Source organism: Podarcis muralis, chromosome 7 (genome assembly GCF_964188315.1).
Source record: "Podarcis muralis chromosome 7, rPodMur119.hap1.1, whole genome shotgun sequence".
NCBI classification, from domain to species: Eukaryota; Metazoa; Chordata; class Lepidosauria; order Squamata; family Lacertidae; genus Podarcis; species Podarcis muralis.
The window spans coordinates 81,238,568-81,251,158 of NC_135661.1; the positions used below are offsets into that span (position 1 = coordinate 81,238,568).

Here is a 12,591-nt window from a genome sequence, read left to right on the forward strand (position 1 = left end):
TAGAGACGTGGGCAGTATAATAAGCGGTGTAGTCCTCCTCTGTTGGTCATTGCCCACCCCGCTTCCCCTCTTCGCGTGCAACTCACAACCCCCTTCTCTTTCTTGTTCCTACCTCGCCTCCCAGAAACCAGCGATCCTGCCCTTGCTCTTGCCCCAACCTCAAAGGGGCGCCCTTCTCCGTTTCCCGTTCTGCTTCCTGTGTGTGTATCCAGCGCCTCCCACCCACTCCAAAATCCCTCCATTTAGGGAGTCAGACATTTCCCTTTCTTCCCCCTGAAACTCGGGCGATCCTCGGTTGTTAAACTTGCAACCTGTATGTTTAAATATTTGTCGGGTATTTAAAGCTCGCCGGCTCCCTCGTCTTTCCCGGCCCCCTGCCCGCCTCGCCTCTCCCTCCCTCCCCCCTCGCCTCCCTTCTCTGTCTTGTTAGAAGCAGGTATTCGAGTTTTGATCTGAGATTTCAGATCAAAGAGGCTTCGCTGGCTATTAGTTTCATGCCTCCGCATTGATCCCCCATTGATCGAGCGGAGTTTGCCCTAACATGTGTATAGGGGCTGCTTAGAACAGGCCTGGTGGATTGGGTTGGGGGGAAGGGGGTGTGAGGGGGGTGTCTTCCAGCTCTGGCTTCTTTCGCCGGAGGTTATGGAACAATGAGGGGAGAAGGAAGAAACCTTTTCATCCTCCAAACGCCGCCGCTAGATACCCAAATCGATAATTAATGACAATGAATAATTTACAGTATCGATTCCCCAAAAAAAGAAAGGAGGGGGCAGGTCGGCAAACATATCCTTTAAGATTAAAAAGAGAGAAGCGGTACAAACACCGAATTCCCCCCTCCCAAACCCCATATAACGAGGAAAAACCCCCAGATTATTATTTTTTTGCATCGGAAAGTTAGATGCTATTAGCATTTCAAACCTTGCGCGAATGAATACGTGCCCCTCTCCCCTCCTGGTTTGTGTTTGTATATGTGCGGTGTGTACGTGATAGAAACAGGCTTGTGTTGCAGCTTGTGCACAAGTGTCACTTCTGTGCTTTATTCTGGTAACAACCCATAGGGAGTGCGTGCGTGCATGGATCCGGGCTACAACCTTTAATCGGTGGATTAATCAACTGGCGCTTTAGTTGATTAATCCGGGAAGACCAATATGCTAGTTCAGAGCACACCTGTTTGTTTTTTTGAGTCTGCACGTTCTCAAATAATCAAGGTTAGATTGTGGCTTTTTCTTCCACGGCTACTGGAGATTTCGCTTTATTAAGGTGCCAGTTTCCCCTTCCTTTTCCTCAGCGTCAAGGCACCCAAACTGAGGTTTTGGTAACCCGCGAATTTATCATCAGTTGAATCGGTTTAAAAAGGCAGAGGCGTATTAACTTAAATTATTTATTCGGTTGACAAAACACCCACCCACAAAATGCAACGCCATCCTATCCATGCGCACTGATAAGTAAGCTCCATGGACTTTCTCTCAGGTAAGCACAGCCCTGGTAAACAGGCGCGGGTGCTTCTCCGCCTACCCACCTATCTTCCAGTGTGCTCCGCGAAGTGTGTTCATAGGTGGGCTTTTCAGACAGGTATGGCAGCTTTAGGCATGAGGCGGGTGCGCGCGCCTGAATATGTGCATGTCGCTTATGTGAGTCTTACAAGTGAAGAAACCAATGCACGCGCGACTCTGCAGTGCGTTTGCGGGTTTTCGTTCGAGGCTGTAATCCTGCACACAGTTCCCTGGGCTTAAATCCCACCGCACTCAACTGAGCTTGCTAGAAAGTAAGTCCTGTTGAACCCAGCAGGGCTTGCTTCCAAGTAAGCAGTTTTCGGGTAGGGCTGGAAATTCTGCTGAACCGAACATGGACGGAATACTCTAGCTGTCCTCTCCCTTGAATGATCACAGCCATGTGCAGAGGAGGCACATTTACAGCAAACATTTAATCCTAACCAAAAATAACACCAGACCCCACCCAAAATAAAAATAGAAAACCTGGGTGTCTTGATTTTATAATCCCTCTGACCTAAAACGCTAACTTTTAAAAAATATTTTTGGATCTCTCCAAACGACCGCGTGGGGAAAATTTGTGGGAAGAGAGTGAATAAATATATAAATAAGAAAGTGGGGGTCTCATAGGGGTGGGGGGGCGTGGGGGGCGTCCTTGGTGCCTCGTGTCTCTCCTGCATCCTTCTTTTCAGTTTTGGGCGGCTGTTTTACGCCCTCCTCGCTTTAGAAATATGCAGAGATGAGACCGAGCGAGCAAGCGAAGGGGAGGGGGCAGAAATGGAGGGGGTGTGGAGGGAGGGAGGGAGGAGGGAGGGAAGGAGTGGGGAAGCAAAGAAGGGAAAATTCCCTCGGCTACTTGTTATAACATTTCTCCAGGAGGTTGGAGGGAAGTTGAAAGCCTCGGTAACCGAAATCAAAACTAACAAGGAAATGATCTGCGCCTCTCATCTGGGCCCCGGCTCCTGGGGGCCTGCGGGGGGATCTGCTAGCTTCCTCTTTGATTTGTAAAAAATGCATTACCTCCCAAATCAAACGGAAAATTACTGCAACCAAGGACAAGAGGCTGGGAGCTGGCGGCGGGGGGCGCGCAGAGAGGAAGACGGGGGCTTCGGTGACATCTTTGGAGCTCGGGAAGGGGGGGCAGGTGAGGGGTACTACATGAAATAAGGTGACAAGGGGGTGACACTGGGTGGAAGTTATGTCTATCCGTATTGCGTTCTGTGTTGGGTTGCTTGGAAGAGAAAAGCGCCATTTCGCTATTAGGCGGAGCTGTCCCCGGTGCTGAACGCGGGGACACAGCTGCGATGTCCCTGTTATCTATCGGCGTTTTTGAACACCCCGATCTCTTCGATTTCAGTTGCTAATGTGTCTTGCTAAACTGGTCTTAAACCGACTCTGTTCCAGATACGATGTCTAAATACACCTCTCTGTGGAGCGTCTCTCCATCACTCCCCCTGCCTCTCTACCTTCTCTCGCTCCTCAATTTCCGGTCATTCATGTTTCTTCCTCCGCCGTCTCCCAGCCACACACCCACCCTGCTAAGGCCGGGTCACCAGATCTCTGGAATTTGATCTTATGTCCCTGCGCCTATGTAGGAAGTATTAAAGCCCATGCCTTTGTAAATACAGAGATAGACGGACATAACCTGCACAGGGAAGATGGGCATAAGCAGGTACGCGGCTGGAGAGCAACTGGGCGAAGGCAGGTGGAGGCTTCTATTTGTCCACCTGCATCCCAGTCTGAAAACACATCACCCCACCCCCAAACCCCATCCGCTTGAGAAGACACACACACACAAGTGGTTCTTGTCAGAGGAGAGCCGGACGCCACTCCTCGTCCACACTATACCGCTTGAATCAAAGTTTTGGGCCATTCCGCCGCCAATACTTTTAACTCCCTCTTGCCTTGGGAAAGATCTCTTGTTCAAACATGTTTGCGTTTACAACTGCGGGAGGGAGGGTGTTGACTTTTTGCTCCCTGTTTCCCCCCCCCCCCCCTCTCTCTCAGACACACAAACACAACAACAGTTGTGTGGCAGGGAGACGGCGTGGTGGTGAGCGCCAATGCTCCTTCCTCGTCTCTTCCGGCTGTTTTTCTATTTACTTTCACTTCTCGCAGCGAGAGTCTCTTTCATCGCCGCCCCCCTCCGCCTCCCCCACGCACACCCCCGCCACTCCAGCCCGCCTCATGCCGGCGGTGGAGCTGTTGTGGGGAGTGAGGAGTAGTTACAAGCAAACACCCGCCCCTAATGAAGACAAACGGAGCCGAGCGCTGAGCTCAGGCGCCGTCACCCTTGGAGCGGCTTCTGCCGCCGCCGCCGCCTCGCCCGGACACCTCAGGAGACGGCTGGAGCTCGGACCCTCTCCCCACCCGCCCCATCGCCATCACCCTCCTCCCTCCCTCCGTTTCTAGATCTCCTCGGGTGGAGGGGTAGAGGGGTAGAGGGAGACAGAAGGGAGAGAGGGAGGGCAGGATAGTGGAAGAGTAGAGTGCGAAAGCGGGGGAAGAGGAGGAAGAGAAGGAACTCAACACGGGATAAGGAGCGGGCGTGGAAAGGGGAAGAAAAGGAGGGAACGCGAAAGAAAAGGAGGAGGAGGAGAGTGTGGAGGTGTAAGGAGGTGAAAAAAGAAGAATAAGGGAGCGAGGCTGAGGAGGAGAGGGGAGGAGAGCGCGAGAGGGAAGGAAGGAATGTGAATAGGACGGGAGAAGAGAGAGGAAAGGGTTGCGTGGTTGTCTGTGTGAAAGGGATAAGGGAAGAGAATGAAGGACTCCCGGGGAGGGAAGCGGGAGAGAAGTTAAGAGAAGAAGGGACGGAGCGGGGAGAAGAAGGGAGAGAGAAAGAGCGGTGCGGGAGAGGGGAATGTGCAAGGGACGGAAGGGAAGAAGGAACGAGCGTGTAAGGGGCAGGCGAGGAAGACAGGTGCGCTTTCCCCCCCCCCTCTCTCTCTCTCCTTCTCTTCCTCTCCTTCTTTCGTGTCCGGGGGGCGAATCCATAAATGATGCGGCTCTCCGGGCCGCGTGTCACTCGCCAGGCGCCGAGCGGAGTCGCCCAGGGCACCGGCTCCTCCGCCGCCGCGGTAATTATCTGACAGCCCGGCCAGCCGCGCGCTCGGCCCCGGGGTGGCTGGAGGGGGAGTGCGGGTGGGGGCGAGCGAGGGGGAGGAGGCGCGTTTCAGCCGCCAAATAAGCCGGCTGAGTTGGGGGGGGGGGGGGAGGGTGGCTGAGCTGGGGCGGGGGGGGGGGGTTGGCGGAATGTTTGACGATGCTTCTTGAAGAACCAGGGAGGACACTGCCCCCGCTCTGGGCACCCAAAAAAAACCCCCTCGGATGGACGCGTGGCGCGGGAAAGAGGTAAGGATGGGCTTTAAACCGTTGTGGGGCGCAAATGGGGCAATCCGTGGGGAGGAAGGAAGCAGGGGACAAGAAAGGGCGCGGCGGGGTGGGGGTGGGAAGCTAATGCAACTTGATAGGAATATGCATCTACATGCGGGAAAACCGTAAGTATAGACCCTTCCTCGGTTATTCTGCTGCCTTGTCTTTCCCTTTCCTCCTCCTTCCTTCGTAGTTTGTAAGTTCCTTGCGGGCAGAGACTTGTCCTTTTCCATTTCCTCTTTCTTTTCGCTTCCCGGCTTGCTACGGTGTAAAGCGCGCTGATGGAATGAATACATTTGCTGTTATTTATTATTGCTGTTGTGAATCTGAAGTTTTGGAGGGGAGAATCGGACATTCCGAGTGTGGTTTTTGGGGAGAGGCAAGCGAAAGAGCTGCGATGAGGCCGCGCTTCGGCGCGCAGAAAGGCCCCTGGTTCGGTCATGGGTATCTGCAGATAGAAAAAATGTCTGGGGAGCTTTTGCCGGTCAGTGTAAGTCAGGGCTGAGCTAACTGGGCCAGATTCCTAAGAGGGCGGCTGGGCCCAACAAACCCTATTCTGCTAGCTGGCGTGGAGGAAGCAGGTGAGTATTCTACGGAAGCTGCCCTGCCCTCGTGCAAGGCTGCACTCCCAAGGGTGTGTAATATTCGTGTGTATGAAGAAGCCCCCTCTCCAATTAAAGGGGAGCCCTTCTCGGGCCCTGAGGGGGCTTGGTGCTAGGCCTCGATCCTATGCCTGCTTTGGGGGAAGAAAGTTCCATCAAACGCAGCGTGGGACGAACTTTCAAGGGGCTGTGTTTAGGATCGCGGTCTGTTTTTTGTTCTAATTGAATGAGCGCATTCTAATTTAATGAGGGCTACCTGTTGCCCTCTCTCTTTCGCTGTGGCTCTTCGGTTGAAAGGGGTTGGGTAAAATGATAATGTGCAGGTTACGAAAAGAAACTTTACCCTTCCCTCCCTCAATATTCGCTTTGTTGGGTGGGCGACCAGCCTCCCTCTCAGACGTATTTAATAAGTAATACAATATACAGATTTAATAAATAATAATTCTATGGAAACCAGCCCCCAAGGGCCAAATGGATCTACACAAGTACATACACACAGAGACACACACAGGGTCACGCAGAGGTATATGTGCAAGGCAGCACCGTTAATTTAAATGTGCACTCGCTCTGGGGACGTGTTCACACAACCACGGGCACAAAGCGTTCCTTAATGCACGCAGACGCAATTGCCCAGACCGACATAACACCAGCGGCCCAACTCGCAACAAAGCCCACGATGCCTCGGGGTTGAAGCCAACAAGTTTAATTGGAAGGAAATGCCAATTAATTCGACCGTTCCCACATTCCAAGGGAGCAGACCCACAACTAGTAACTCGTGAGTCCGGCTTATTTCCGAGTTCGGATCGTCCCATTCCGAGTACTTCGTGTCCGGAGAGAGGCCAAACTTCTGGGGAATACAGCGGCAGGCACCCCAAAAGAGAGGCGAATAATTCGCGGGTTCAGCGAGTCCAAGGCGCGGGGCTCTTTCTCCCTCTTCGCGCCGAGCTTCGCTACTGAGCTTTTTGCGCACCGGCGGGCGCAGGGAATGGAGCTCGGGTCGGCATTGAGGGTTGGGCTAGCTGGCGACTTCGGCCTTAGTCCGTGAGTGCTCCTAGTCCTTCGGATGCAGCAGGAGGCCCGTCGCCCTCTGGGAGCGCCGCAAGAAGCTGGGCAGAACTTTATCTCCTCCGCTGTCTCCTGAAAAAAACAACCAACCACTTCCCCTCTACTCCACCCCATTTTTTTGGGAACTCGTTTCCTCGCTGTTCTAATGCATTCATCCAGTTGCCTCTCTCAAACGGCACAAACCCTGCTTTTGTTTGTGCTTTCTCTCCCCAATCCACCCATCCAATCTCACGGCCTTCCTCCCCTTCTCCGCCTCTGCAGGTGTAACCTTCTCGCGCCATGGACTGTAACTGCGTCTCGGATCTGCTGCTCACCTCGCCGGTTCCTGCTCTCTGGACTCCAGGTAAAATTGCCTTCGCTTTACCAACACACACACACACACACACACACACACACACACACAGAGAGAGAGAGAGAGAGAGAGAGAGAGAGAGAGAGAGAGAGAGATCAGCAGCGGGGGTTAATTTCAGGGTAGATCTGGCCATAGACCAAACCGGCCCAGCACTTTCCCAGCTGAGACTCCATCGTATCCACCACTTTTAAAAGTTTATGTTTCTTTATGCAGAGATTTATATCTCAACCTTTCAGTTCCTATAAGCACCCAGGGTGATCTCACTTGGCCAGTGCTGCTCCCCCCTCCCCCATTGGGAAATCATAGAACTGCAGAGTTGGAAAGGACTTGTAGAATTGCAGAGTTGGAAGGGATCCTGAGGATCATCTAGTTCTAGTCCAACCCCCTGCAATGAAGGAAAATGCAGCTGTCCCATACGGGGATCAAACCTTGATTCCTGCATCACAAGGGGTTGGACTAGATGACCCTTGGGGTACCTCCCAACTCTACAGTTCTATTATTCTGTTACTCTATGACCTTGGGGCTATCACCACTGGGCTCTAACCAACTGAGCTACCTCAATTTTTAAAATGAAAAGATACAACTAGAACCAACATTTTTCTCCTTTGCCTTACTTCCTGCTTTTTTATTGTGCCGTATTTATTTATTTTTATTGCATTTATACCTCACCTATTTCTGCCCCCCTCCAAGAAGCTTAAGATGGCCCACCACACCGCTATGCACCTTCAACAGGTTGGGGATGTACCCAAGAAGTCAAAGCAAATTTAATCACCACCATAATACCCACCTACAAACTCACACAGATGGCGCTGTTTGAGATGCTGTCTTTCCCAAATCAGGAATATGAATATATATATATATATAATCTTCCCAAGGGCGCTATCCAACTCAGAGTAGAACCACAGAAATCAATGGCCCTAAGTTAGTCATGTATATTGACTTCAGTGGGTCTACTCTGAGTAGGACTAGCTTTGGAAACAACCGCAAGTCCTTATTACTGTCACTTTAGCTGAGCCTTCAAGGAGAGGTCCAATCGCCAGGTTTCTGGAGCCCAGTGGCCCTGACCTAATAATTCTTAAGCTGTCTTTCTTTTTAAACACGTGTTTCTTTTTAAACACGTGTTTGAGCTCAACTAGCTATGAATTCCAACAGTGGGCAACTTGATGTTTTTATTTATTTATTATTTCACTCTTATCCTACCTTTCATCCAGTGAGTTTAACACAGTGTACAAATCCCCACCACCACCACATTTTATACTTAGAACAACAACCCTGTGAGGTAGGTTAGGCTACTGGCTGAATGTCACTCTGTGGCTGAGTGAAGGCTTGAACCCGCATCCCAGACAAAATGCTTTAAATCATGCTGCACAGGCAGAACAGAGGGAAGTACATAGACACACATTTCACACCATGTGTGAATGGGCATCAAGAATGCCTTCGTTTCTGCCCCGTACCCTGATTCCATGCAGGGGCTTGGGTGAACATATTGTCTTCCCCAATGCCATGAAAATAAATCTGTAGAAATCGTTCCTTATTGCCTGAGCTGGGATAGCTCAGTTGGTAAAGCACGAGACTCTTAAGCTCAGGGTTGTGGGTTTGAGCCCCATGTTAGGTGAAAGGGGGTTGGACTAGATGACCCTCGTGGTCCCTTCCAGCTCTACAAATCTATGATTCTATGAAACACTGTTCTTCCAAATGACCACGAGTGCAGTCTGTCCACCTTCCGTGGTGAATAAGCTCTGCACTTCCTGAGAGGCGCAGTGTTCTTGTGTATTATTAGTTTGATTAGCTCAGGTAAAAACAATTTCTAGGACCTGGTGACAAATGGCTCAAAAGAAACTTTGGGAAAAGCTAAGCTAACTTATTCCTTGCAACATGGACACACTGAAAAGAAAATAATGGATACTACTGTTCTGTTTCCCATTCATTTTAATAGGACTTGGCAAAATGTTCTGCTGCAGTCTGTTCCTTTCGGTTAGTAGAAATGGGTGTGCCATTTGGTCGGTTTTTAATGCTAGCTGCACAGTATGTAGATAATAGGGGAACTCTGAGCATGTGCAGAATTTCTTTCTCTCCTTCACTAGCTCCTGCACAGACAAGGTGAAGTGTTCAGTCCATTATTTATTGCATGCCCAACATCAAACCTAGTTTGATTTGATACCTATGTACATACATACTACTGCTATTGTGCAAAAGAATGCTACACATTACTGCTGCTGACATATACAATAACACTGAAATCAACATTCACAAATATTTGAAATCCGCTGTTCTTTCTCTATCAAAATTCGGCATGCAAAAATTTCATTTTCAGAATTCCAATTCGACATTGAAGGTGAAACCATTATCTCAAGGGCTTTAGACCTGTTGATATCTCTGGATTGTTTTGATACTGACAGGTGTCAAATGTCAAAAAGCACTACATACTATTGCATGTCAACTACCAAATGCTACATACCATTGCATGCAAAATGGGGGAAAATGAAGTTATTTGTTTTTAAAATGTATGCCTAACTTTTATTCAATGAATTCATAGCAACAAAATAAATTAAAAATGAAGATTTTTTTTAAAAAATAATAATGTGAGTGCAGCTGTGAATAATAAAAAGCAACCGCCAGAAAACAGGGGACTGAAGAAAGGAAGGGAAGATACATTATCATATGTAAAATATTCAGCGGTTCACTCGCAAATATTTGAATAGTCAGTGGATATCTGGTAAATATAAAACATAAGAATTTGAAGAGGAGATTTTTCTGCAAATGGATCCAGTATAGAGACCACCCAATGAATAAAATTCATTGTACTGTACTGTATGAGACACAGCCATCATGGCTTCTACGTTCACCCTCTCCCAGTTAGAAACAAACAAACACACAATACCATACCCACTCATTTCACACAGCTAATAACTGCACCCTCCCCCTCTCTCACAGCAAAATCTCCCCCAAGGGTCTAGACTGCTGTGGAGTTTGTAGCTCCAAGCTGAAGGCTGGGGGGCAATAGTGACAATCAAAGGAGCTGGTTTTAACCGCAGGGCACTCTTTTCCATGCTGGGCCTCTGAGGACAGAAGCCTTGCATGTTTCATTAGCCAGCTGATTCTATTTTTCCCCATACACTGAGGCTAAAACCATGGCAGGGCAGTCAAAGGAAGAATCTTAGCAGTCTGGTGTTGGCGGGGGAGGAAAAGTCTCGCTGTATGTATTTTTTTCTGCATCCACATCTCACCTTCTTCCAAGAAGCACAAGGCAACGTTTGCAGGTTTTCCCATGCCCCTATTTAAGATTCACAACAACCCTGGGAGGTAGGCCATTGGTGACCCTGTGAGCATCACGGCTGTGCAGCTTTTGAACCTAGTTTTCCCCGTTGTGAATCCAACACATTAACTACACCACCTGGCTCTCCCTTGAAAAAAGGGGAGCAACTTCACCTATTTTTGCAGCGTCAATGCATGGCAATTTAACTGTCAAATCACATTGCCAGGCCCAGCACTCTAGCGACAGCAGTGGAAAACTGTGTTTTCCTTAACCTCTCTGCGGTTGTGTATCACATGCCTAGTTCGCTGGTTCATTTGTTTGCAAGGGTGAACGACCTGAAAGAGTTTAAATCCATGGCATGGAAGTTTATTCAGCCTGGGGTCCACATTCCCTCGTAGGCAACTTTCTAAGGGGTGGGTGGAGCCACTTACCAGGGGTGGGTGGGGCCAGAGGCAAAGGTGGGCGGAGCTTGGGATGTGACCCTTACTTCTTAAAAAGTAGGCTACATTTCAGCAACACACAGGCCTGAGGTTTCTGCAGTGCTATAACCACATCTCTCCACCTTCCACTGAAGCAAGCAAGAGGCATAATCAAGGACACATTTTAGCCAGTCAAAGGAACTCCAGGCAGTGTGCTGCAAGGCCAGTGAGAGGCATGGGCTGGGGAGAGACCAAAGAGCCAGATAAACAGGACTAGGAGGCCCAGATTTTAATCAAGGCTCATTTTGACTTAACTGGCCCTTTCGAGGTGTCTGGACCGAGCAAACGTATTCCTGTTCCTGCCAATCTAAATCCAGGCACTCCATGTCAATTTGGCAGAAGCTGTAATTTACTAAGCAGTCCTAAAAATAAAGGACGGGGTGATTAATAGGGTGTAGCCTCCTTAAAAACAATTGGCCTTTGAGCATGTACAGAGGGCCATTCATTCACCACTAAGTAACCCACCCCCTACTGATCAGGTCTTGTTCCTGGGGGAGTTGTGAGCTGGTGCTTCCCTTTCAAAAAGTAATGGGAGTGGTTGGTGCAGAAGGAACCTGCCAATTTCCACCTACAACAGGGGTTTTCGAATGCCAGGGAAACTTTTCTGTGTGAAGCTGTCCGCTGCTGTGGAGCTCTCGCACACTGTGTTGGATTATTGGGGTTCACACCCCAAACCTATGTGGTTTGTTACTCCGCACCATTGCTCCATGTGAACTGCAAATGTGCTTTGGGAACAAACAGATCATCCGTCAGTGACAGCGACAGCAAGGACTCCATCCAGGATTGTTTCTGCTCCGTGAAGTAGTTAGAACCATGGTGGATCCACTCTTGCTGTTTTGCAAATAGAGCAGGAAATGCCAAAAGCAGGCTGTACAAATGGAAAGCAAATTTCTTTCAGCCTCCCATGCTATAATAATAATTATTATTATTCCATATTTTTTATATATACCATATTTTTTCTCTATAAGACTTACTTTTCCCCTCCTAAAAAGTAAGGGGAAATGTGTGTGCGTCTTATGGAGCGAATGCAGGCTGCACAGCTATCCCAGAAGCCAGAACACCAAGAGGGATTGCTGCTTTCACTGCGCAGCGATCCCTCTTGCTGTTCTGGCTTCTGGGATTCAGAATATTTTTTTTCTTGTTTTCCTCCTCCAAAAACTACTTGCATCTTATGGTCTGATGCGTCGTATAGAGTGAAAAATACGCACACACACACGCGCGCGCACACACACACACACCTGTCTTGCTGTTTCAAAAACCCCAAGGAAAACATTCCCATGTTCAAGATGGAAAATGGAAACTGGGAAGCCTCCCCAAATCTCCTTGGGTGACTCGAACCGAACCTTTGAGACAAAATTGTCCATCTGTTTAGGCTGCCAGCTGTTTTTCTTATGGAAAAATAAAAGGGAAACTGTGTAGGGAGAATGACGAGTTCCTGCTCCAGTCTCCCAGTATAAAATGGACAGACAACCATGTGGTATTTATTCTCCCTTTGTGATAAATTAAATTTTGCTTCATCAAAATAAAGCACTAAGCAAGTTAAGTAGCGTTCATCTTTGAAGGCTACTGGACACAGACAGACCCCTGCTTTATCCTAGGGCTTACCAACACCTTAATATTCCAGGCTGTGGGCCTGCAGGTAAACTGCACATATTTTAGAGCTGATGTAGAAACTCTGTGGGCATTACATTACAGTCCTGCTACGATCCCATTGGCCAAGAGTGCTTTGCCCTTGGTGCCTCATGCCTTCAATTAATGCAAGGGGGAGAGGAATGCGACAGGTATCCCCTTTGCACTTTGAGAGGCATCAAGAGTGCCCAGGACTTCCCAGCAAAGTATTTGCGCCTCTGTTGAGAGGCTGATCTCACACTTCGAGGGCCCTGGCATCCGAGAGAGAGGCCTTCGGGAGAGTGAATGTAATTTACTGCAGGGGTGCCAAAGGTGCTCTGTGTAACTGAAAATCAAGGCATTGATC

General features: G+C 49.2%; 1 protein-coding gene across 1 annotated transcript in view; it reads left to right on the top strand.

Annotated features, from left to right (window-relative positions):
* ERFL (ETS repressor factor like) overlaps positions 1–12,591 on the top strand; it is a 76,684-nt gene that overhangs the window by 50,546 nt on the left and 13,547 nt on the right. Inside the window, exon 2 of the mRNA XM_028742279.2 lies at positions 6,791–6,872. Within this exon, the coding sequence (XP_028598112.2) occupies positions 6,809–6,872 (64 nt within the window). The 5' untranslated portion in view covers positions 6,791–6,808. The remainder of the gene's footprint in view (positions 1–6,790; positions 6,873–12,591) is intronic.